At 30.8% G+C, this 23,088-nt stretch overlaps 2 protein-coding genes across 4 annotated transcripts; both read right to left on the bottom strand.

The window, feature by feature from the left end:
• Positions 1-2,329: 2,329 nt before the first annotated feature.
• LOC145061502 (putative LRR receptor-like serine/threonine-protein kinase At1g56140) lies at positions 2,330-16,028 on the bottom strand. Of its 3 annotated transcripts, none has more exons than XM_079008996.1 (24): positions 15,649-15,927; positions 10,204-10,396; positions 10,023-10,094; positions 9,826-9,897; positions 9,649-9,720; positions 9,467-9,538; positions 9,187-9,258; positions 9,012-9,083; positions 8,858-8,929; positions 8,682-8,747; positions 8,530-8,601; positions 8,329-8,400; positions 8,174-8,239; positions 8,026-8,091; positions 7,836-7,880; positions 7,042-7,106; positions 5,916-6,283; positions 5,134-5,332; positions 4,868-5,023; positions 4,669-4,787; positions 3,752-3,962; positions 3,449-3,680; positions 3,234-3,384; positions 2,330-2,799 (listed from the first exon to the last, which is right to left on the bottom strand). In XM_079008996.1, the coding sequence occupies exons 1-24, from the start codon at positions 15,731-15,733 to the stop codon at positions 2,476-2,478; spliced, it is 2,994 nt and encodes a 997-aa protein (XP_078865122.1). In that variant the 5' UTR covers positions 15,734-15,927; the 3' UTR covers positions 2,330-2,475. The 3 variants fall into 3 exon arrangements, with proteins under 3 accessions (XP_078865122.1, XP_078865123.1, XP_078865124.1); XM_079008997.1 differs by having other exon boundaries at positions 2,758-2,884; positions 15,649-16,005; XM_079008998.1 differs by lacking the exons at positions 2,330-2,799; positions 3,234-3,384; positions 3,449-3,680; positions 3,752-3,962 and adding an exon at positions 4,333-4,609 and having other exon boundaries at positions 15,649-16,028.
• Positions 16,029-21,876: 5,848 nt separating this feature from the next.
• Positions 21,877-22,705, bottom strand: LOC145062834 (uncharacterized). The gene is made up of 2 exons (XM_079010427.1): positions 22,453-22,705; positions 21,877-22,387 (listed from the first exon to the last, which is right to left on the bottom strand). The coding sequence occupies exons 1-2, from the start codon at positions 22,673-22,675 to the stop codon at positions 22,134-22,136; spliced, it is 477 nt and encodes a 158-aa protein (XP_078866553.1). The 5' UTR covers positions 22,676-22,705; the 3' UTR covers positions 21,877-22,133.
• Positions 22,706-23,088: the final 383 nt, after the last annotated feature.

Here is a 23,088-nt window from a genome sequence, read left to right as displayed (position 1 = left end):
AATATAATTTTAGATTACAAATATACAATAACGATGGACAATAGAAATTGGAATTCAAAATCATAAATTGAACCAAAACAATACACCTTTTTAAACAATTACATAAAACATGTGTTGCTAGTAATTCTGACAGAATGCATACCACAAGGTTAAATTCTTTAGATTCTCTTTCAAACATTTCAACAAACACTTGTTATGCATTTTCATCAAACAAGCCAAAATCCATCTAAAACAATTAATGAAGTTAGAATAATAATATGGGTGCTAGGTATGTATCAATAAAGACCATGATCCTTATAAATAAACAAAGAAATCATCAAAAATATGATAAAAACCAATATGCATGCAAATAGAAACATTTTAAAGAGGAAAATACAAAACATACATTTTTAATCTTACTAATAATGAATAAATTACAAAAAAATAGTAGCAATTACAAAAATCCAAATATAAAAGAGATTAGCAAAAAATTTAACTATTTGATCGTCTAGCATTACTTTTAAAGACAGTGAAGACAAAAACAATTTTAAAATATTTGTCAAACATATTAACGCATGTTCATAAACAAATCGTAATATATAATATAATTTATTTATTTCAAGAACAGGACTAATTTGTATTACCTAAAGCACATTAGAGAAATTATTTTTGTGAAATCGAGTGCCGACAATCAAAGAACAGAGGATGTGGCTTTAAAAAAATTTGAAATTTACAGATAGAGATATTCTATAAGAGATTAATTTTCATAAAACAAGAATTTTTGAAAAATTACCATGTAACTATAAGGTGTTCTTTTGTTTCTAACGCATAACTAACAAATTGAAGGTCTTTGGATCGAGCAACAAATTGGAGGCCTTTGAATCAGCAGTAGCAGAGATGATTTGGAAGGCGGCCAATGGTGGAGATAGATCAAGAATAATCGGCTATTATGTGAGGAAGAGAGGTCTGCGTCAAGAATCGGTTGTTGTGTGAGGAAGAAATGTCGATTTCCTTTGAGGCGTCGATGTCTAGGGTTTTAATACGTAAAAAAAACTGACCCCCCCCCCCCCAAAAGGGATATTAATGGTTAAATTTGGATATTAATTAATAGATATATGTAATATTACTAATTTACCCTTATTAATTTAATTAATGATTAAATTCTTGTTAAATTCTCATTGGTCCATACATGCATACAAAAGTTGTAGAAAACATTTGAGCCTACCTCTCTCTCTCTCTCTCTCTCTCTATATATATATATATATATATATATATATATATATATATATATATATATTGCTTTGCGAAAAAGGGTTTGTTCATGTACAGAACATCCAATTGGCAACTTTGTATCCTATAAAATATTGTCAAGATGAATCCAATTGGCAACCAAAATTTTTGGATACCTCAAGATGAATCCAAGAAAAGGTCTACTATTCAATAAGAATGGCACCAAAGAGATTAACATCTATACTGATGCAGATTGGGTAGGAGGTGCAGCTCATGGAAGGAGTACTTCAGGATACTGCTCTTATGTTGGGGTAATCTAGTGACATGGAGAAGCAAGAAACAATCTATGGTCTCTAGAAGTACAGTAGAATCAGAGTCAAGAGCCTGAGCTTTAGGTATTTGTTAAGGAATCTGGCTAAAAAGACTACCAGTGGAATTAGGACTCTTTAGGAATTAGGACTCTTTACAGGAGGTTCTATAAAAATGTTTTGTGATAATCAAGCTGCAATTTACATTGCTAAGAATCATGTCCATCATGACAAGACAAAACATGTTAAGATAAGATCGACATTTCATCACTAAGAAGATTGAAAATGCCACAATTCAAACCATTTATACTCCATCAAGACTTCAAATAGTTGATGTTCTCACCAAGGCCCTTCCAAGGACTGTCTTTGATAAACTAATATGCAAGCTGGAAATGTTTGACATACATAACCCAACTTGAGGGGGAGTCTAGATTTATGTGTATTAATTAGAGAATAATCTTAGTTATTGTAAAATCTTGAATTTTAAGTAAAATCCCTAATTTATGGGAATTAACATTGATTGTACAGCTAGGATATCCTCTGTAATTAGCCTATAAATAGGCATTTTTCCTCTGGTGAATAAATTAGCAATTCATTCCGAAAGCTTCAAAAATGATCAAGGTTTTTAGTTTCAACAATCATAGCAGGGAGCTATATTTCCTTATATAATCCGGCTAACGAGCCACTATGCACATAATATAGATCTCATATGATGCTTTGGGGTGAAACAATGGGCTGACTTAAGTGTGCCAACATAAAACCCTTTTCGTAGAAAGTTATTGTCGAAACAATATTTTTTTTACATATCACGATAAAAGGTTTTATATGTAAGTCATTTATACCATCAAAAATTACAACAATTACATTTGCGTTCAACCATCTTCCAAATAAATAAAGTAAATTAGTCAAAATCGAGTGACTTTACAAATAGATCATGAAGGTCATTCAAGTGATGAAGTCACATACCTTCTCCCATGATATTGTGAAGCATCGGTAGGGAAGAATCATGTGGTGAAACTATTGTAATTGGACTAGCACTCATAAATGTCGTAGAATCGTCAAACTCGAAATTAGTCAGGTATTTGGGTCGAGTAATGACACCGGTTACTTCTATGTCTCCTGAAAGCATTGCCACGACACGCGACATTGATGGTCGTTGTGTTGAGGTTTGAGTGGATAAAAGGGCAACTCTAATCATCCTTTTCACTTCAGTCTCATCAAATTCAGACAATTCTTCATGCACCAACTCTACTTCACGATTAGCTTCATGTAACTTCCATGCCTAAGTTTATACAAAGGCCAGTAAAGATTATAAATTTTGCATCATCGGTCGGTCATCAATTTTCAACATCTTCAATTTTCTTATTCTGCAACAGGACAGACGCAGATAGGGACAGAGACAAAAACACACACACGCACATGTACACATACATACATATATACATACATGATACATAAAAGTTGGTTACCTTAATTGAGAAAATTTTAGAAGTTCGATACATAGATATAACTTTTTTAAAGTTTATCGAAAGAAGTTCCAAACTTTAAAACAATTATTACCAAAGTTAGATTACCTTTCTATGCAATTTTCTCGTTAACTAGTTGTTTATTATGTAATTCCTTCTTTTGGCTTGGTAGGAGTAGATCGAGTGTATAAATACATTTATGAAGAAGAAGAAGAACAACAACAAGAACAAGAAGAAGATAAAACAATACCCAATTAAGAAGATATTTTTTCTCATCTTCCAAACTTGAATCAGAATTGGGCCTCCCACTGATAATCTCTAGAGCCACAACTCCAAACCCAAACACATCAGCCTTCTCCGTAAGGTGTCCCCAAAGTGCATACTCTGGTGCAAGATACCCACTACACAGTGAATCAGTAAAGACTTAAATGAGAACAAGTTCAAATGTCGACAAAGCAATCTTACACTGTGCCAGCAACACGAGTACTCATGTGTGTTTTCTTGTCATCATAAAGTTTCGCCAGACCGAAATCCGATATTTTTGGGGTCAATTCAGAATCAAGTAAAACATTGCTAGATTTCACATCTCGATGTATAATCCGTATCCGTGATTCCTCATGGAGATACGCGAGACCTCTTGCTATTCCCAAGCATATATCAAAACGGGTGGACCATTTAAGCGATAATCTTTTGCTTCCTGCATCACAGAACCGAAACGTAACATTATAACATTGTACTTTGATCATGTCAAAATATGTAATTTCTCACCGAATAATGCTTGGTCAAGACTGTTGTTTTCATGATACTCATAGACAAGGAGTCGTTTTTCTCCATCGATGCAACATCCGTAGAGTTTCACGAGGTTACGGTGTTGGACAGCAGATACTGTAGCAATCTCTGCCACAAATTGACGCTTACCGTGTTGGGAGGCTATGGATAGTTGTTTAACGGCTATTAGTCTCCCATCAGCAAGTTTTCCCTGTTTGTGTTTGTCATCAAAGAGATTCAGTTCGACTTTAAGGGTCTGTTTGGTATGATGGAATGAATCATTCAAATATTTTGTTTGTTATTATTAAATAGAAAAGAAATAATGTAAAAATGATAAATAAAGAAAAAAGTGTTATTTTATAAAAATAAATTTTCATTGAATAAAGATAAAGATAAATCGTTATGTAAACTGCATATAAACATATTTCATTCCATTCAAAATATATATTATACTAGTTAAAAAAATAATTATATATAATTTAAAGAAAATTACAAAATAAAAAGAACTACATAACATGAAAATTATAATTAAAATAGTTTTATTTATTTTATAAAACTATAAGATATATTTAATTGAAGGTTCGAAAATTTTAAAAAGATCAATAATTATTGAAGATTATATGAATAAAAATAATTTAAATTTATAGTATATAACTATATATCATTCCACTCCCTAAAGGAATGAAAAAAAAAACACTCTTCCACATGGAATGGGAATCAACCCAAGAGAAGGAATCACATTCACAGAGAAATGTTCCATTCCATTCTTTCTTCACAACAAAACATGATTTTTTTTTTTTCATTCCGTCGTAATGTTCCACTCCATTCCTACTTTGAAGTCTGCATACCAAACGCTACCTAAGTAGAAAAAATGGATTCTTGATAAAGAAAAAACAAAAAAAAGAAGTAAAAACTACCTTGTAAACAGGTCCAAAACCACCCTCGCCAAGTTTATTTGCAGGACTAAAATCATCTGTTGCATCTCTCAATTCTCCATAACCAAAAGTACATGGCTTGGGGTCAATTCCCAGAAACTCTGCAAATAAGCAAGTGTAAAAAAAAATCCAAATGGAATACATTTTTCCTCTGTCATAAAGAAAGATCCAGAAAAACCACCTTCATCATGATTTCCATATGTATCCCTCCTTTTCCTGCGCTGACGAAGAATATACAGGGCTAATAATATCAAAATGCTCACAACTGAAATTGGAACCAAAATCCCCACAATCAAACCAGCATTCTGATTGTTGCTCACGCTAGGGTTGACGAAATCTGTAGGAAAAAAAAAAAAAAAAAAAAAAAAAAAAGGTAAAGGGCGGTCTTGTCATTTTGTCATGAAAATGAAGAGATTTTTTTTTTTTTTTTGATGAAAAAATATTTACTTGGGGTGGCAGTGATTGCTGAGATAAGAGGTCCAAAACTTCCATCAATAGGTACATCCCAAGTCCCTTTTCCAGACCACAAGAAATTTATCTCAAGGTAGTTATTTGACACCTGGACTGTTACTTCCTTTGAAACAGGACTAAATGAAGCTCCCCCTGCTTCCCTTTTTATATCAAAATCTTCAAACACCCGAATTCCCTAAAAAACACAAAATTTCAGAAACAGAGTTAAAGAAATTAGAGCATACAGTCCGTTACACTCTGAGACCAAAAATGTAAATTACTCTAATTTGAAGATGTTATGTTTATGGTCGGTTGATTTTTTTAATTTTTGATCCCAATTAGTTTTCTCTTGCAACTTTGATCCTTATTTGATGTTTTTGTATCATTTTACTCCATGTTACAACTAAAACAATTACTTTTGGCCCCTAAGTAGAACTGATTTTTGAAAATTTGGTCCCACAAATAGAGTCATCATGTTACTTGGTACAGGAACCGAAACAATAACAATATGAATACCATAAACAAGGACTAAAATTGCAAGAGAAAATTTTTTGGGACCAAAATTGCAGATATCGGCTATACTCGCTGACCAAAATGTAAGTTACAGAAATGGATTGGTAGAAATAGTTGGTTCAGTCAAATTTCAACTGATGTTGCAAACTAAGTCCCTATGTCGTTCAATCTAAGAACTTAACAACAACCCAGTAAAAGTGTAAAACAATATACCACAGGGACCAATATTGTAATTATGAATGTGTAATTTAACAATTGACACAGACCTGGATATAAATGTCAAATACGCGTCTTCCAAGACTTCTCCAAGTGGGACCATCTTGTATTTCAAGTTCTGCAAAGCGAAGGTTTACAGTGTAGTTACCATTTTCAAGGCCTAAACCATAATATCTTAAAGATCCAGCAGAGAGTCTTGCTGTTTGGAAGAGTTGTGAATCTGAAGTGTTTGTGAAGTCGCGATTAGTGACACTTTTGTATCTGGGGTACTCGCTGAGTCCCACATTGCTGACACCCCACCTCCTATCGGTAGTCAAAGAGTATGTTGCTGGTCCAAGAAGTGCATCTTCTTGCTCGTGGACTATTCCTCCAGAGGATCTAACTCGTGGACCACCACAGTTGATTCCAATGCTACCATCTGTAAAAAAAAAATAAAAAAAAAAAATCATGAAAAAGGTGCCAAATTTGAGGTGTTATAATAAACCCCATATTACATGAAAACCATTATTACTGTTCTTTGAAATTTTTTCAAGAATATTTTTCTTGATTTAACCACGTACGAGACTTTTGATTTTTTATATATATATATGAAACAGCCACTATGGTATGAAATTTTTTGGTTTAACCACATGAAAAAAAATATATATGTTTAACCACCCGAAAAATATTTTTAATAATTTTACCATCAAAACTTCTACTTGTTTTTTTTTTTTTTTTTCTAAAACAACTTTAACTAAGAAGTTTTTCAGCTTAGAACATACATAATGGTGAGTTCAATGGAGAGTTGAACGAGATGACAAGTCTATGTATCATTTAATTGATGAAACTATATAATAGTGAGATGTCACCTTGGTAGAGATGGCAAAAAAACCCGTACCCAATGGGTACCCGAAACCCTAACCCGAGTTGACCGGGGATGGGTATTACCCGAATATAAAAAGTGGAGATGGGGATGGAGATGGTTCTACCTGTCGGGTACCCATACCCGTATCCGAAACCGGCTCCGATGGGTACCCGATATATATATATATATATATATATATATATATATATATATATATATATATATATATATATTCTTTAGCTGGTTAAACAGACAGAAAAAAAATCTAAAATGTACTGTGTTTATAGAATTTACCACGTAGTAAAAGAAGAAACTTCATGTTTTTTACTTACATATTGGTGATCCACTATTACAAGAGAAATCTCTTTGGAGACAAATCACTCCTGAAGGCAAACCTCTTGGACAAAAAAAACATTGCATTATAATTAGAAATAAACAGATAAATAAATGAGTTCATCACAAAAATGGGAATGTTTGTATCACAACATGATCACATTTTAAAAATTTATCACAAAATAATCACATATTTCGAATAAAAAGGTTCCTTTATATGAGAAATTATTTTTTGACTAATTACTTTTTCTGACACCATATTTAGCGAATTTTTATTCTGTTTCGCAAAAAAATGCCATTTTCGAGAAACTTTATTTTCTTGGAAATTAGGCAACTTAAGTATTTCTTGAAATGCAAACAAAATTATATGCAACAAGATTGGTTAAGATGTTTGGCTTCTCAATGAAGCATGCTGGTTTGCGCCCTAGGAAAGATCGCTTTTTAACATATTTTGTTGAACTTAATTTCGTTTACATTGGAAGAAATATTTATATTAGCTAATTTCATGAACTTTTTTATCTTACTTTTTTTCCGAGAAAAAACACTGAAAAGGAATATCCCAGTGTAAAAAAATGTAATCCTCGCGAAAAACATTGTGGAATATTGTGGTGGGCTGAAAAAGCAATATCGTGATGTTTTTTTTTTTTTTTTCCGAAATCAGGGGCCATTTTGTGATAAGTAATAAAAGTTAGTCATTTGTGATACATCCCTCCCATTTTTTTGTCATTTTTGTGATAATTAGTGTAGAAATAAATATAGAAGTAAGTTGCGGTTGCGGCTTCAATATAATTACCTGCCTTCAAAACTGTCTACTGGGAAATTATTAACGACTATGTTACTGCACACGTGATGGAAATATGGTATTAGCTCCAAAAGCTTTTCTAAAAAAGTTATGTATGTTTGCTAATTTTTGATAGAAAACAAATTTCAAATACAAGGTACAAATGAGAATTTAGAAACAATATCCAAAATGAAGCACGTACAGTTGTAAGTCTGAGTCATCGACCCAAGAAGGAAGTGTCCCAGATAATCCATTGTGTGACACATCACTGCATGAAGAAAATTGTATATTTGTATGGACATTATTAAAAGACACAATTTCTCTTAGTTAACTAGCCTATAACTACTTACATAATCCGGAGAGTTGTGCTCTTTACATCGGGAAGAGTACCGGTTAAACTATTGTTTCCAAGAAACCTGACATGTATATTTGGTCAACATTGAGATTTATTGACCAAATTGCATGCAAAATATTATTTATCATAAAAGGAGAATATGGATATTACAATAAAGACATTCGTCTCAAGCTGAATAATCCTCTTGGAATCTCCCCACTCAAATTGTTGAAACTCAAATCCCTGAGAAAATAACATTATATAGGGAGCTTTTCTTTAATAGTAGTTAATACTTAATACTTAATATCCATGCTTGACTTATTAGGTTAATCTATGTATTCAAATACTTCAATGAAAATCCAGATTACTCACAGTTGTGTCAAGCTTGCAAGTTCTCCTATGTCATTTGGAATGGAGCCAGAAATTCTGTTATTCCTCAACTTTCTGCAAGAGATGACATCTGTTATAACTTATATTCAAATACTTGATAAAACAATAAATATAATATCAATGTGTTTGCTTACAATTCAGTCAGGGATCTCAAACCACTAATAAAATCCAGAGTTCCGTTAGATAAACCACTTATGCCCCTGTAACATTATAGAACCCAAGCAGTTTGATTTCAATGAATGCAAATTAAAAGATCAAAATAACAACTTGCAATGTATAATTATAAATTATTAGGAGAATAAAGGCTTACAATCTCTGCAAAGAGGTCAGTCTAGAAAATGAAGGTGGTATTGAACCTTCAAAAGAGTTCCCCTCAATCCACCTATAAGAATAGTAAGAGCATATAACTTATATTTTAAAAGTTCACAATGAAAAGCATGTAAATAATTTGGATGCTTGCTTACAAGGCTTGTAACTGAGACCAATTCCCTATAAAGTCTGGTATTCTTCCAGTGAATGGATTATCAGAAGCCCATCTGTGAATTCGTTATAAAAAAAAAAAAAAAAAGTGTCACAATCCTTATATGATGGATAAAATGCAACTTTGAAACATCATTAAAGATAATTAAATGCTCTTACACTATCACCAGGTTTTGTAAATTAGCAAACGTAGAAGGTATAGGACCACCAACTCCAGCACTATCCATGTAACTGAAGGTAATCGATATTTTCCCATAATAAGATTTGCATTCAACTTTGGAAAAAATACATACATGAGGGCCATGGGCATATATACATGGACAAGATAATAGACAACATAATAAATAGATACAAAAAGATGATATTAGATGATTTAATCAATGCATATATAACAAAAGGTAATAGTGGGTACGATAGTAATGAAGATGAGTGTTCTTACAGCCACTGTAAATTTCTCAAATTTCCAAGTTCAGATGGCAGGGAACCAGTGAAATTGTTTGTGCCAAATGAGCTGCAACATAAAAGAATATAGAAAACACAAATGTAATCAACAAAAAAATTAAACTAAAGTTGTTGTTTCATGGAAGAAGAAAGACAAAGAAAGTATAAAACAAACTATACAGATATCTAAGGTCAGTAAGTTGTCCTAGCTCTCGTGGAACCTGCCCTGATAATGCATTAATGCGGAAAATCCTATAAAAAAATTAAGTAAAGATTCATCATTATAGATCTGAATTCTCAGAATGTAGAGGTCAAAATCATTATTTGAGCTTAAAGTAGCACAAAGGGATGGCTTACATGACCTGCATACGGGTTAAATTGCCAATGGAAGGTAACAAGGGACCTGTCAAGCAGTTCTTGGACAAGTTACTGTAGCAAACACTTGATTATTTAGCATAATAATCATTACAAACATAGATATCCATAACACGGATGTAAGTATACTTTTAGGTTTTAACTTTATTTAGTGAAGAAATAGCTGCAAACATACGTACAGATGGGTTAGGTAAGTCAAAGTCCAGAGTCCTTCTGGGATTGGCCCCACAGCATCAAGTCCACCAACTCTTCTGATGATTTGCAGGGGGATAATGATTGTTAGAAGATAAAATAGAATGCAAATTAATGAGTAACAATTGAAACGACCAAAAGATGATTTCTATAACGAACATGACTCACAGTCCAGTGATATGGCAAGTAGAATCGGTGAAATTACAGTCACATCTGATGCCGGGATTGTAAGCCCGGGAATTGAAGGCCGTAGAGTTCAGGGCGGCGCCGCTGCATAATTCTCCGCTTATGTTCCATCCCATCTCTGTTGCTGAACTTTCTGGTATCCCCCATTCGCTGAACATTGCATTTATAACTCTCGCTGCATCACCAATTTTCTTCAGTTTCATTCATCACCGAGATCATAATCATTGTTACTAGTGACGTTAAAGTACCATAATCGAAATTTTATTCAATACATATGGTGATTGGAATCTTAAAACCTCAAACAAGGTTTGAGCGTATTTGAACATGAGTGGTCGAGATTAAATTCTTCAACTTAAGATTCAATTGTTACTAATGTATATACAACGTGGTCAAAGGCCTTTACAAGATTGAAGCCTTTACCGTAGTGACAACTCTTATTGGAAATCATTCCTTTTATGTTTACTCTCGTTTTGAATTAGGCTGACAATCGTGTGTCGTATCGTGTTCGGGTTGGCAGGTTGGTGGGTCAAAATATGACAACCCAAACACGACCCATTTAAATATACAGGTCACGGGTTAGCGGGTTTTGAACATAAACCCATATATGACCCGCCAACCCATTTATTTATACGAGTTCACAAGTTGGCGGATTCGTGAGTCCGAATTTTAGACATTTAAGTCTTAAACATCCAAATAAAAATTAAAAGCATTTATAAAAATATGTTACAGACTTAGCCTTATAGGTTATGACTTACAACCTTAAACCATCCATCATGAATCAAAATGTCAAAACAGTCAAATGGTCTATGAATCAATGTTATATATTATATAATACATATTAAATATTAATACTTGACACATAAATACATTTAAAAATAAAATAATTTTTTTTATTAAGAATATAAACGGGTTACACAACAAGAAATATAAGCTTTATGGACGACACCATTAGGGACGACACGAAGTTTTAGGGACAACACTCGACAATATGCGTTTTTTTGTCGCTAAAGCCTCACACCGTCGCTAATAAGGGCGTCGCTAAAGGGTATGATCGGCAATCCGCGTGAATGTTTCCTGATCAATTTTTGTCCCTACGATTGCATCTTGATCCAACGGATGGGGTTAGTTACTGTTAACACCAATAGGGGCGACGCCATTTGTGACGACGCTGCCGCGCGCTAAAAGTGGCGAAAATATGAGCGCGTGAATTTCCCTCCAAACTGTCGTCTCCAAAGATTCAAAGTCGTCCTTAAAGGTGTCGCCCCTAAAGGGTTCCACCTTTTATTCCCCATTAGGTCTCAGAACCTAATTACTTTCCAGTTTCCATTTCTCTCTCATTTTTTTCGGCGACAATCAGGAAGCATTTCCGGTGAATTTCAGTGCATCCCACTTCTTCCGTCGGAGGGATTTGCAGCTTCTCACCGGGTTCCAATTGCTCCACCGGCGACTATCACCACCTCAGCTTGCCACTGTCTCCAACTAACTTCTCCACCGGCAAAGATGCATTTCCCTTCCTCATTTGCACCGTCTTTTCTCTTTCTCTTTCTTTCTTCTCTAATTTTGTCGATTTTGGTGGTTTTAAGGAGATTTCTCTAATCTCCGGCTTTTAAAACCACGACATCAACGCCATTGTTGCCGCCTGTCTCCGTCAACGACCATCGGCTCCGGCGACATCCACCGTCTCTAACGAACTTCTCCACCGGCTCCACTGTTTTCAGCTCTACAACCACAAGTGTGTTCAATTTTTGTGTATATGTGTATGTATGAATTTGATATATGTTTGCATGTTTATTTTGTATAAGGAATTTGATATATGTAAATGTCTATTTGAAAATGTATTTCAAGAAAATGTGTTTGATATATGTGTATGTCTATATGTGTATATGTATGTTTGGAAGATGTATATGTCTATTTGGTATGTTTGGAATGTGTATATGTCTATCTGGTATTTTGTATATGTGTATTTATATATGTAGAATTGGTATTTTATATTTGGTATTGAATTGGTATGTGTATATGTCTATTTGGTAAGTGTATATGTATGTATGTGCATTTGAAAAATTGTTTCAAGAGACTTTGTTTGATTGTATATTAATTTAGTGTATATATGATGTTATAATTCAAATATGTATATGGTTTGATTTAAAATAAAAGGAGTGTAAAGATAACATTACTACAACTACATAGGAGTATATATTATTTAAATTTCAATAATATAAAATATTGTTATAAATAAACTAAAAAAATCAAATGTAAAGATAACACCACTGCAATATTTTTAAATAACAACTTTTTGCTCATAAATAATATGTATGAATAATAGAAAAAAAATAACCGCATAAAACTTTTGTAGGGTGACTTAATTGTTAAGTAAGAATAATTTGTTTTTATAGTATGATATATTTGAGCTTATATTCTTACTTTGTAGGATGTGCATGTTAATACTTTTCTCCAAAACCCGGCGTTTGTGACGGCAACTGGAGATATTATCCGTTCATTTAGCAAGCAAGTCGACAATGCGACCAACAACGACGATGAAAACGATATGGAGAAGACGATTAGTATATATTGTTTTATGTTATGGATGATGTTATTATGGATTTAGATGATGTTAATGTGATATACTTTGTTTATGTTCTTTGATGTTTTATGTAATGCAGATTTTTAAATTATATGTTTTATAATTTTATAAATTCTGCATTTTATACTATAAACTAATATAAAATATAAATTTTATCTAAAAAAACAATCATTAGTGGCGACACCTTTAGGGACGATCTGAAGCATTAGCGACGACATATCCCGCCGGAATATTTGGCCGGTGACCGGAATATTATTAGGGACGACACCTTCACGGATGACAAGTGGTATTAGCGACGATAAGTAATAGAGACGGTGCCTTTAGGGACGACTTTGGAGTATTAGCTACGAGGTATTTGCGGCGACCCAATTGAGACGACATGTCGTCCCTAATACCTTTAGGGGCGACTTTCTTGACTATTTGTGACGCTTTTGTCGTCCCTAAAGGTGCCTTTTCTTGTTGTGTTAGCGGGTCAACCCGTTTATTTTTTTAGAAACTCATATATGAACCGTTTAATAAACGGGTTGGTGGGTTGAAAAACTCAACCCAAACCCATTTATTTCGTGTCGTGTCGCGTGTCGTGTCGAGAATTGTCAACCCTATGTTGATTTTTATGTTGCTTTATATATTCACCTATTATAGGAGCTAATTTAAAATATATATATATATATATATATATATATATATATATATATATATATATATATATAAAAGTTAAATATAAAGTTCAAAATATTTGAAAACTTTAAATTTATAACAAAATAAGAAAAATATTGAATTATTATAATAAATTTTTTTATCTTTTAAATTTAAACAGATACTTAAGTAAATAAATAAAAAAAATTAATAAGCTTTAACTTTGAGAGAATTCTAAAATTAAAAGATAAGTTTGTAATTAATATCTATTTATTACTATATTTATTGCAACTATTATATTAAAATATCATGTGTAATTTAATAAAACAGAAAAACTCATAAAATGACACATGGAAAAAAACTTAATTCAAAATAACCATAAAATAACATTTGGTAAATTGGATTAGAGTATTACAAGTAGCAAAAAAAACTTCATGTATTAAAGATGATTTTTTTGTTTAATTTTATGTGCAAATATGTTAAATATTGTATTATTGGAAATAACAAAACATTTAATATATATATATATATATATATATATATATATATATATATATATATATATATATATATATATATATATATATATATATATATGAAATACACATTCAAACATGTTTTCTAATTTATAAAATGATAAATAAAAATACACATTCAAGCTATTTTATTGTAAAGATAAAATAAAAAAGTTAATTTTAAGTTTATTTAGCAAAAACCTCCACAAATATAATTATCGTATTGTCGATGCTCTTCACCCGACCATGACTGGTTCTATCATTTGCAAACTAAGCAAGGGCTTAGGGCCCTCAATTCTAAAGAACCTCAATTTTAAAGCTTATATATATATATATATATATATATATATATATATATATATATATATATATATATATATATATATATATATATATATATATATTCTTGGGTTATAAAAACAAGTTGGAGCTTGATTTGGTGGTAAAAGTGTCCTTCTATAGAATTAAGGGTCTCAAGTTCAAATTTATATACAAACACAAATAGCGAATAGTATATCTAATTCATTTTGGGTTTTGCCACATTTTTTAGCCACTTTGACCGTTTTAATTCCTCCTCAAAAGTTTCAAAGTTTTGTTATACAACTTACAATAGTTTGCCACTTTTAGTTTCTCCTTAACTTTTTACATTTTGCCACTTTTGGTCTCTCCTTAATTTTTTCAAAGTTTTGCCACAAAAAATTCAACATTTTGCTACTTTTAGTCCCTCATCAACTTTTTACCATATTAATTTGTAAAGTTGGCACTTTTGGTCCCCCAACTTTGATATTCTCTACTGCTAGCCACTTTGGCGGTAATGTCATGTATGTAAGAAGTTTTTGGGACATTTTTATATATAGCTTCAGGCATCTATAATAGTTATACGAACTTCATATGCATATTGTGTGTGGTCATTTTAATATAGAATGAAAAATCATACAAAGAATTCAAGAATGTATTAGCGACATTACCATTGGTACATAGCGTGGTAGGGAGGCATTTCACAAGTCAATTTGTTTGTTTTGGTCATTAGAACTGGTACAAAAGTTTGCGACGTTAAAATAATATGGACTGACCGGTTTGGTTAGTCTACAAATATTTTCTTTTCATTTTTAAGTTTTTGAAAATAAGTAATTTGTTAAATGCAAATAATAATACCACGTTATCACAATGTTGTATGTATTAACAAATGTCACATATTTCGTCAAAACTATTTTATTCACATTTTACTCGACCAAATAAAAAATATAGTAACTCATATTTATGTATTTATATCTAAATTGATCAAATTTTATTCACATTCTAATTAATATGAGCTGATACGATCTCAATTTGATGACCTTAAGCTACGTCCGAATTGGATTTGAGAGTTTGGATAGTTTCTAAATCTTTAAATAAAAATCATGCTCATTTAAATAAGTACAGCTTAAGAGCTCAATAATGGTTAATTTGAGTAAGTTAAGTCGAATCCGAGCCACTCCCTTTATATATTGCATATGGTTCGAAAAAGATAATACGAAAAATAACCAATTTTTCATTCGCAGATTTTGATAAAAGCTGGATGTGTTAGAGCATCTTATTGGTCAGTCAATGAACATGAAACTCAAATCGAAATCTGAATATTATAATGAGAGGACGACGTTCTCTCTCTTCAAAACAGAGAGAGAGAGAGAGAGAGAGAGAGAGAGAGCGCAGTACCTTCAGCTGGATCGGTGGTGTTTTGAGCTCGAGTTCGGGCGGCGGTGATCATCAAGCAGAAGCACAACCACAACCGTGATGCCATCGCACAAATCCTCCTCCTTCTGTGTTGCTTCGTTTCAGAATACCATTAATTTAGATTATATATAAATGCATACACAGTGAAATATTGCAACGACCAACTTAAGTCGAGTCCGCGTCAGTAAGCAGAATTTTTTCTCTTCCCAAGTCAAAATAATGTTTTATCATTTGACCGGATAATACTATGACTTTTTTGACTATTGCTTTACAAATGTGTTTTGAAGCGATTTCGGAATGTTTTAAAATACTTATGTATGTTAAATTTCAGATTTAAATAAATTTAAAATCTAAAATAATAATGTTAAGTAGGAATTTGTTCAAAGTTTTTAGAATAAAAGATTGTTTGCAAAGAAATTTAGCCACTAAGAGCACCAATTAAAAACTTGCAAAAAAAATATCATATAAAACTTTTTTTTTTGAACCGGCAAATACATATATATCTAATCTACTTCTAAACTAACACCTAATTTCACTTATGTCCACGACGGGACTTGAACCCTCGACCTTCTAGCACCACCTGAATTAATAAAGTAATTAACTACCGATACATGTGGGCTATTTATTTTTCAAGGCTTTCAAAACTTTAAAAAAATAAATAAATAAATAAATAAGTTAATGGACATGGTATATCGATACTATACAAATTAGTGGTATTGCAAATAGGTTGAAAGATGCCATGTGACATGTGGATACGATACAAGTGGGACAAGTGGGATTGCAAATAGCTTGACCGATGCCATAACCTCACAAGTCTACTGGACATCTTGAAAATGGAAGTATGGAAGCCTTCTCGTTTGGTAGGTGGTATATCTCTTTGGACTTTCAACATTTGTATGTCATGAAGTAGTTATTTTATTTACTCTCAAAATTTTATACCTCTTTTCACATTTTATCCCTTTTTATTATTTTTTAATACAGCTAATAAAAACAAATTTAATATAAAATTTAGCATAATTCAAATAGTTCATTAAATAAAAAAATACATTAAAACTATATATATATATATATATATATATATATATATATATATATATATATATATAGTTATGTTATTGTGTTCTAACTATTTATTGTGTGCATTTATGATTGATTCTGGATCAATCATTTTAGGTATTTTAAGAAAGTAATTAATTCATATTACATGTTAAAAATATAATGAGCATTAATTAAACCTTCAACATTTAATATGCATTAATTATTTTCTTAAAATAACTAAAATGATTAGTTCAGAATTAATCCTACAAGTACACAATAGATAGTAGAAACATTTGAACCTAACTATATATATATATATATATATATATATACATATATATATATATATATATATATATATATATATATATATGGCTAGGTTATTTTGTTTCTTACATTTATTGTGTGTCGGAATACACCAATATGAATTTAGTAAATTAAATAATTATTTAATTAAATAAATATAGATATTAAATGATTTCCATAATTATATGTATATTAAATGATATCCATAATTATAATTCTCTTTTTATGGAAACTAGTTAAATTCATCTTTAATGTCAACAATAATATTCTTTCAAAATGAATTCGCATTTAGGTTTTTATATATGAGTTCGTATTTTGTTTTAGGACTCACTCACTTAAAATACAATAAAGTTGCATGGAATATGAAGAACGAGAGTGTATTCTACTAGAAAACACTTTCGTTTTGCTGGAATATACTTTCATTCTTTTAGATATTATTCATTCTGAAAGAATATTATTGTTGACATTAATGAAGAATTTAATTAGTTTCCATAAAAATGAGTTATAAGTATGGAGAGCATATATATATACTAGGTGTGAGACCCATGTATTACATGAGTTTTTTAAAAAAAAAAATTAAATATAAAATTTTAACAATTTGAAAATTTTGAATTTATAAGAAAAATGAGAATTTTTTTGAATTATTAAAATTTATGAGGCTTTAATGTATTGAATACATTACATTTATAAACCATTTCTAATAAATACATTACATATATATTACCTTACATATTAAATGTGGAATTTTAATTTAATAAAATGAAAAATACAATAAAATGACAAGTGGAAAATAGAAAATTTTAAAAATTTAGAAAATGTCATGTGTCTAAATGAAGGAGAAGAGGACATGTTGAAAAAAACTTTCATTTATAAAATCATTCGGCGGTAGTTCAGCGGTCGACTGACGATAATCGATTAATCAGACTCGGCGAGGATTAATCGGGAACCCTAAATTATTAATAAAATTATTTAGAAAATTAATATTTCCTAAAAAATTAAGTATTTGGAAATTTTAAAGTTTAAAATTTTGAAAATTTAAAAATTTTAGTATAATATTTTAAAATTTGAAAGCTTAAAAATTAAAAAATTTAAATTTTTTGTGTAATATTTGAATTTTTTTTTAATTTTTTAAATATTTCCCGCCTATGACCGCCGAGCCTGAGTTTGACCGATTTTGACTAATTTCCGCCAAACACCCTAGTCATAATCGGTTCGAGGCCGCCAAGCGATTAATCGGCCGCCAAGGCCAATTTCTGCAACACTGGTTATAGTATTAGGTGTGAGACCCATGTATTACACGAGTTAATTTAAAAAAAGATTAAACATTAAATTAAAATGTAACAGAAAATATTTTTTAATATACAACTTTAAAATAAGAAAGGAAGAAACGTATTTATTGCAATTTAATATCATATATATGATATTTAATACTTTATATATATAACTATATGACTTTAATTTTAAAAATTGAAAAAAACCAAAAATTGACAAGTGGATAATATTTATGTTAAAAATACCTCAAAATGACAAGTATCAAAACTCATGAGAGATTGACATGTGATAACAAAATCTTTCATTTATTAAGGTGGATATATATATATATATATATATATATATATATATATATATATATATAGGGAGTGGTCCAAATGGGAACCCAAAAAGGTTAAGAACCTAAGAACCATCTTTTTAAATGTTTTCATTAAGAGCATTTTAGACAAATCCAACATATATATTGTATTGAGTATACATTTTAATTCCCTAGTTTACAAACAATTTGCTACTTGTTGTTGGACTGTCATCGGACTACCATCGGATTAACAATAAATTTCGTGACATTTTTCTGACAGTATTCACAGCTTAATAGAACAAACATTCTAGCTACAATTTCTTTGGTAATATTTTTATTTTTTGCAGCCAAAATATACAAAATTTAAGTAAAAAGTAGAAATATGTCTAGAAAAAAAAATCAAATTTCTTTTTTTTTTTAGTTCTAGATTTCCTTAAAAAAACATATCATGTGTAAGAAATGTTCACAGTTTAAAAAACAATAATCACAATTTAATAAATATAATAATTTACTAATACACTTGTGAATATTTTCATGCATACATTCATTCATATTTTAACACAATTTATATAAAATATACAACTTAATAAAGTCCATTTTTAGTTCAATACATAAAATTCACAACATAACATATTACAATCCATGATACACTAATTCATATATTTAAAGAAAGTTAAACTCAAACTCTCTCACCAACCACCTGTGTCACTCTTGCAATTATCATTCCCTCCAAATCAAAATATGTATTTAAAGTCATTGATTGACAACTTAAATACTACATTCACAATTTAATAAATCAAGTGATTTACTTATTCAAAGCTTTATGCAAAATAATTATTAAAACTAATACACTTTTACATATTTATACAACAAAAAGATAAGTATATTCACAAGAAATTAATACAAAAATTCATACATAAATCATTCATAATTAACATAAAATTCATTAAAAATTCACATATTAACACAGTCAATTCACAGTTTAAGCAGAAAAGTCATAGTTTAATGCAATCAATTAACAATTTACAACAAAAAAAATCACAATTTAATACAAAAAATTCACAGTTTAAACAAAAAATTCACAGATTAATGCAATTAATTCAAAGTTTAAAACACAAAAATCACAACTTAATACATAAAATTCATAGCTTAATACACAACAGTTATAAATTGACAGCCATATTATCAACTTAAAACTCTTAATACAATCAATTCATAATTTAAAACACAAAATTACCAACTTAATACAATAAATTCACAACTTAATACATAAAATTAATGTATAGATTCTCATTAACAATTTTTACAACTTAAAAACCTACCTGATTTTTGTTGAAATATGTCATCAAATACCTTGTGTGCACCACACGCATTCACAGTTTAACAAAGTATTCTAGGATTGTCATTCACAATGTATTAAAACAATTTAAGACTCACAGTTATAGTATTCACAACATAAATATATAAAAACATATTAATTCACTAAATTCACAGTTAAAATTAACACTAACACTAACATAACTAAACAATAATTGAAAAATTAAAACATCACAGTTCACAACTTAAAAAAAAATATAAATTCAATTTATTTGAGAAAGCCCTGTAATAAAACAACACACATTCTAAATTCAATTCACAACATCACAAACATAAAATAAAAACTTTGAATATCATTTTTATGCAAATATTATAACCAATAATATAACAAACTTGGATTCACAACTTAATAACTTTTAAAAACAAAGATTAACAAAGACAAACAACAAATAAAATATTTAAACATTAAATTCACACATTAACAAAGGAAAAGCGATCAAACAAAATTATTTTTTTATCACGGAGATAAAAAACAAAGCAAGAATTTTAGAATAAAAGAGCTTATATTATAATATAATGATATGCTCTTAAAAAAATCAAACTTAGAACATATATAATTAATAGTTCAAAATTTTAAGATTTTAAAATAATTAAAATTTTAATGATAAGGTAAATTATAAAACAAAAATAAAAGTAAAACAATAAGATGCAAAAACAAATATCATCATATAACAAAAAACAATTAATAATAATTTAATATTTACTAGACTAGCAACAAAAGCAAAAAGAAATCGTACGAATTTATTGTTCTTTTCAAATAGTGAATAGTAACACTACAACAATAGAATAAGCAATAAAAGATTGGGATAATGACTTGAGAGGGTAACATACTTTTGATTTTGATCACATTTGGTCACTGAACTTTTTTTCGTGCTCTATTAACCCTTTAACTTGTTGAATTGTGCAAATTTTCCCCTTCCGACTGGTTTTTGCCGGTTTCAATGAATTTATTGATCCTACGTGTCAGTTTTGATCCTACGTGGCATCTAGGGTTCTTGTTATTAAAGGAGGGGCGTTTGTTGTTCATTTATTGTGCTCTAATACCCCGTTTCCCTAATACCCGATGGCTTCCTCCTACAGCATCTCATCCTCCCTCAATCGATCAAGCAAGAAATCCACAGTGAATGATCCAAAAACTTGTGATTGTGGGTTCCCTGCACGTATTCTAACATCAACAACACCAAAGAATCCAGGGAGGCATTTCATGGTGTGCAATGAGGTAAGCAATTTCACTTAAATTTTCCCTCTTTTCTGATTCATTTATTCCAGATTTGAAATCTCACTTTGAAATTTTATTGTGGAAGGGTAAATGCAAATATTGGAAATGGTTGGATGTAGAACTTGTACAAATGCCTCTGATGGAAGTGGTGGAAGGAATGAAAGCTGAATTAGTAGCATTGAAGACCGAAGTAGAGAAGGTGAAGGAAGACATGGAACAGATGAAGAAGGAAAAGTACTATGATGCCATTGCAATGAAGGAGAAAATATATAAGTTTACCATTGGATTTCTTTTTCTGATCATCGTGTATATGATGAAATGAAGTCACATGATGTATTGAAAGATGTTGTTTGAATAGAATAGAGTTGTCATCTTAACTTCTTGTTGGAATGGAATGAAGTAACATTGATTGTAATGGAAAATTTAATTATAAAGAAGCATACATATTAGCTGCATACATATTAACTTTGATTGGAATGGAATCACAAAGAATGGAATGAAGTAACTTTGACTGGAATGGAATCACCAAGAAATATTTTTGACTAGAATGGAATCATAAGGAAGCATACATATAACAATGAATACATATTTGATTTTGACTGGAATAGAATCACAAAGTAGCATGCATATAAAGAATTAGTTTTGACTGGAATGGAATCACAAAGTAGCATACATATAACAAATACATATAATAAAAAAGTAAGTGAATGTGGTGGTTGGATTCATTGTAATACGCCATTAATATTCTACAGTTATATAAGTTTTTGTCTGCATACACAAAAGTAGTTTCTAGGTAACACAAAAGATTCCTGCATAGACAAAAGAAGGGTCACCATGTGCCCATACACCTACTTGATAGTACCATAGAAAAGCATAATAAAAAGACTACTACTTTGTCTTTACATCACAACTGCCTTACAAAAGATATTCCTACCCACCCACTACACACCCACTAAATTAATCAATAACTGAAGGGTTATCTGCATTGCTCCCAACCCCAGGTATCTGCCTCCTTAATGCTTGTTTGATAATCCGTTCAGAATATTTCCTCCTTCCACTTCTACTAACTGGGACCCTTCTTCTTGGCATGGGGGCTGCAGGTGGTGGTGGAGGAGGTTGTTGGGCTGCAGGTGGTGGTGGAGGAGGTGGTGGTCCTTCATTGCCCCTGGATAAACTTGGGTCTGCTGCACTGCCCCTGGATGAACTTGGTACTGCAAACAAAAATTAAAATGTCAATTCTTTGTTCAAATGATGTAATGTTTTTAAAAATATTCACCTGATGTATTGCTTTGTTGGTTAGATGGACACTTTTTCTTGTTGTGACCTGGTTCCTTACAAATACCACACTTTATTATGCTACCCCTTCTTGAGACAGTTTGTCTACTTGATCCACTCAACTCTCGTTCAATTGCATCCCTCTTCCTTTTCACAGATGGCCTACCAGGTAATCTTCTTCTTTTGGGAGGCAAAGGCTTATGGTATGGAACATCTGGCCACATTTCACTACTATTGAGAGGATTAATGCTATATTTGTATCATTTTAGGTAAGCCTCAGTAGTGTATGATTGGGACACATATGCCTCAGCATCATGATTTAAGTAAGATATTGCTGCCACTCCATGTAAGCATGGTATCCCTGTAAGTTGCCATATTCTACAGGCACACTTCTTTGCAATTAGATCCACTCCATATGCAACATCAGTGAATCTAACCTCATACTTTTGATAACCACAAGGAGTAACTCCCCACAATCTGTTTAAGCATATTAACATCATTGAATCAATAACATATCCTCATAATTAACATAAGCATATTAAAGTAAAATAATTACCTCTGTTTAACCTTCAGATCTTCTATACGCTTCCTAATAGTTGGACATATAAGCAAATCCCATTCCATTCCTTCAAATCTT

The sequence above is a fragment of the Lactuca serriola genome, chromosome 7 (genome assembly GCF_051521515.1).
Source record: "Lactuca serriola cultivar US96UC23 chromosome 7, Lser_US96UC23_V15, whole genome shotgun sequence".
Classification (NCBI taxonomy): Eukaryota; Viridiplantae; Streptophyta; class Magnoliopsida; order Asterales; family Asteraceae; genus Lactuca; species Lactuca serriola.
The sequence above is the reverse complement of the archived record's forward strand: the minus strand, read 5'-3'. Positions and strand labels throughout refer to the sequence as shown.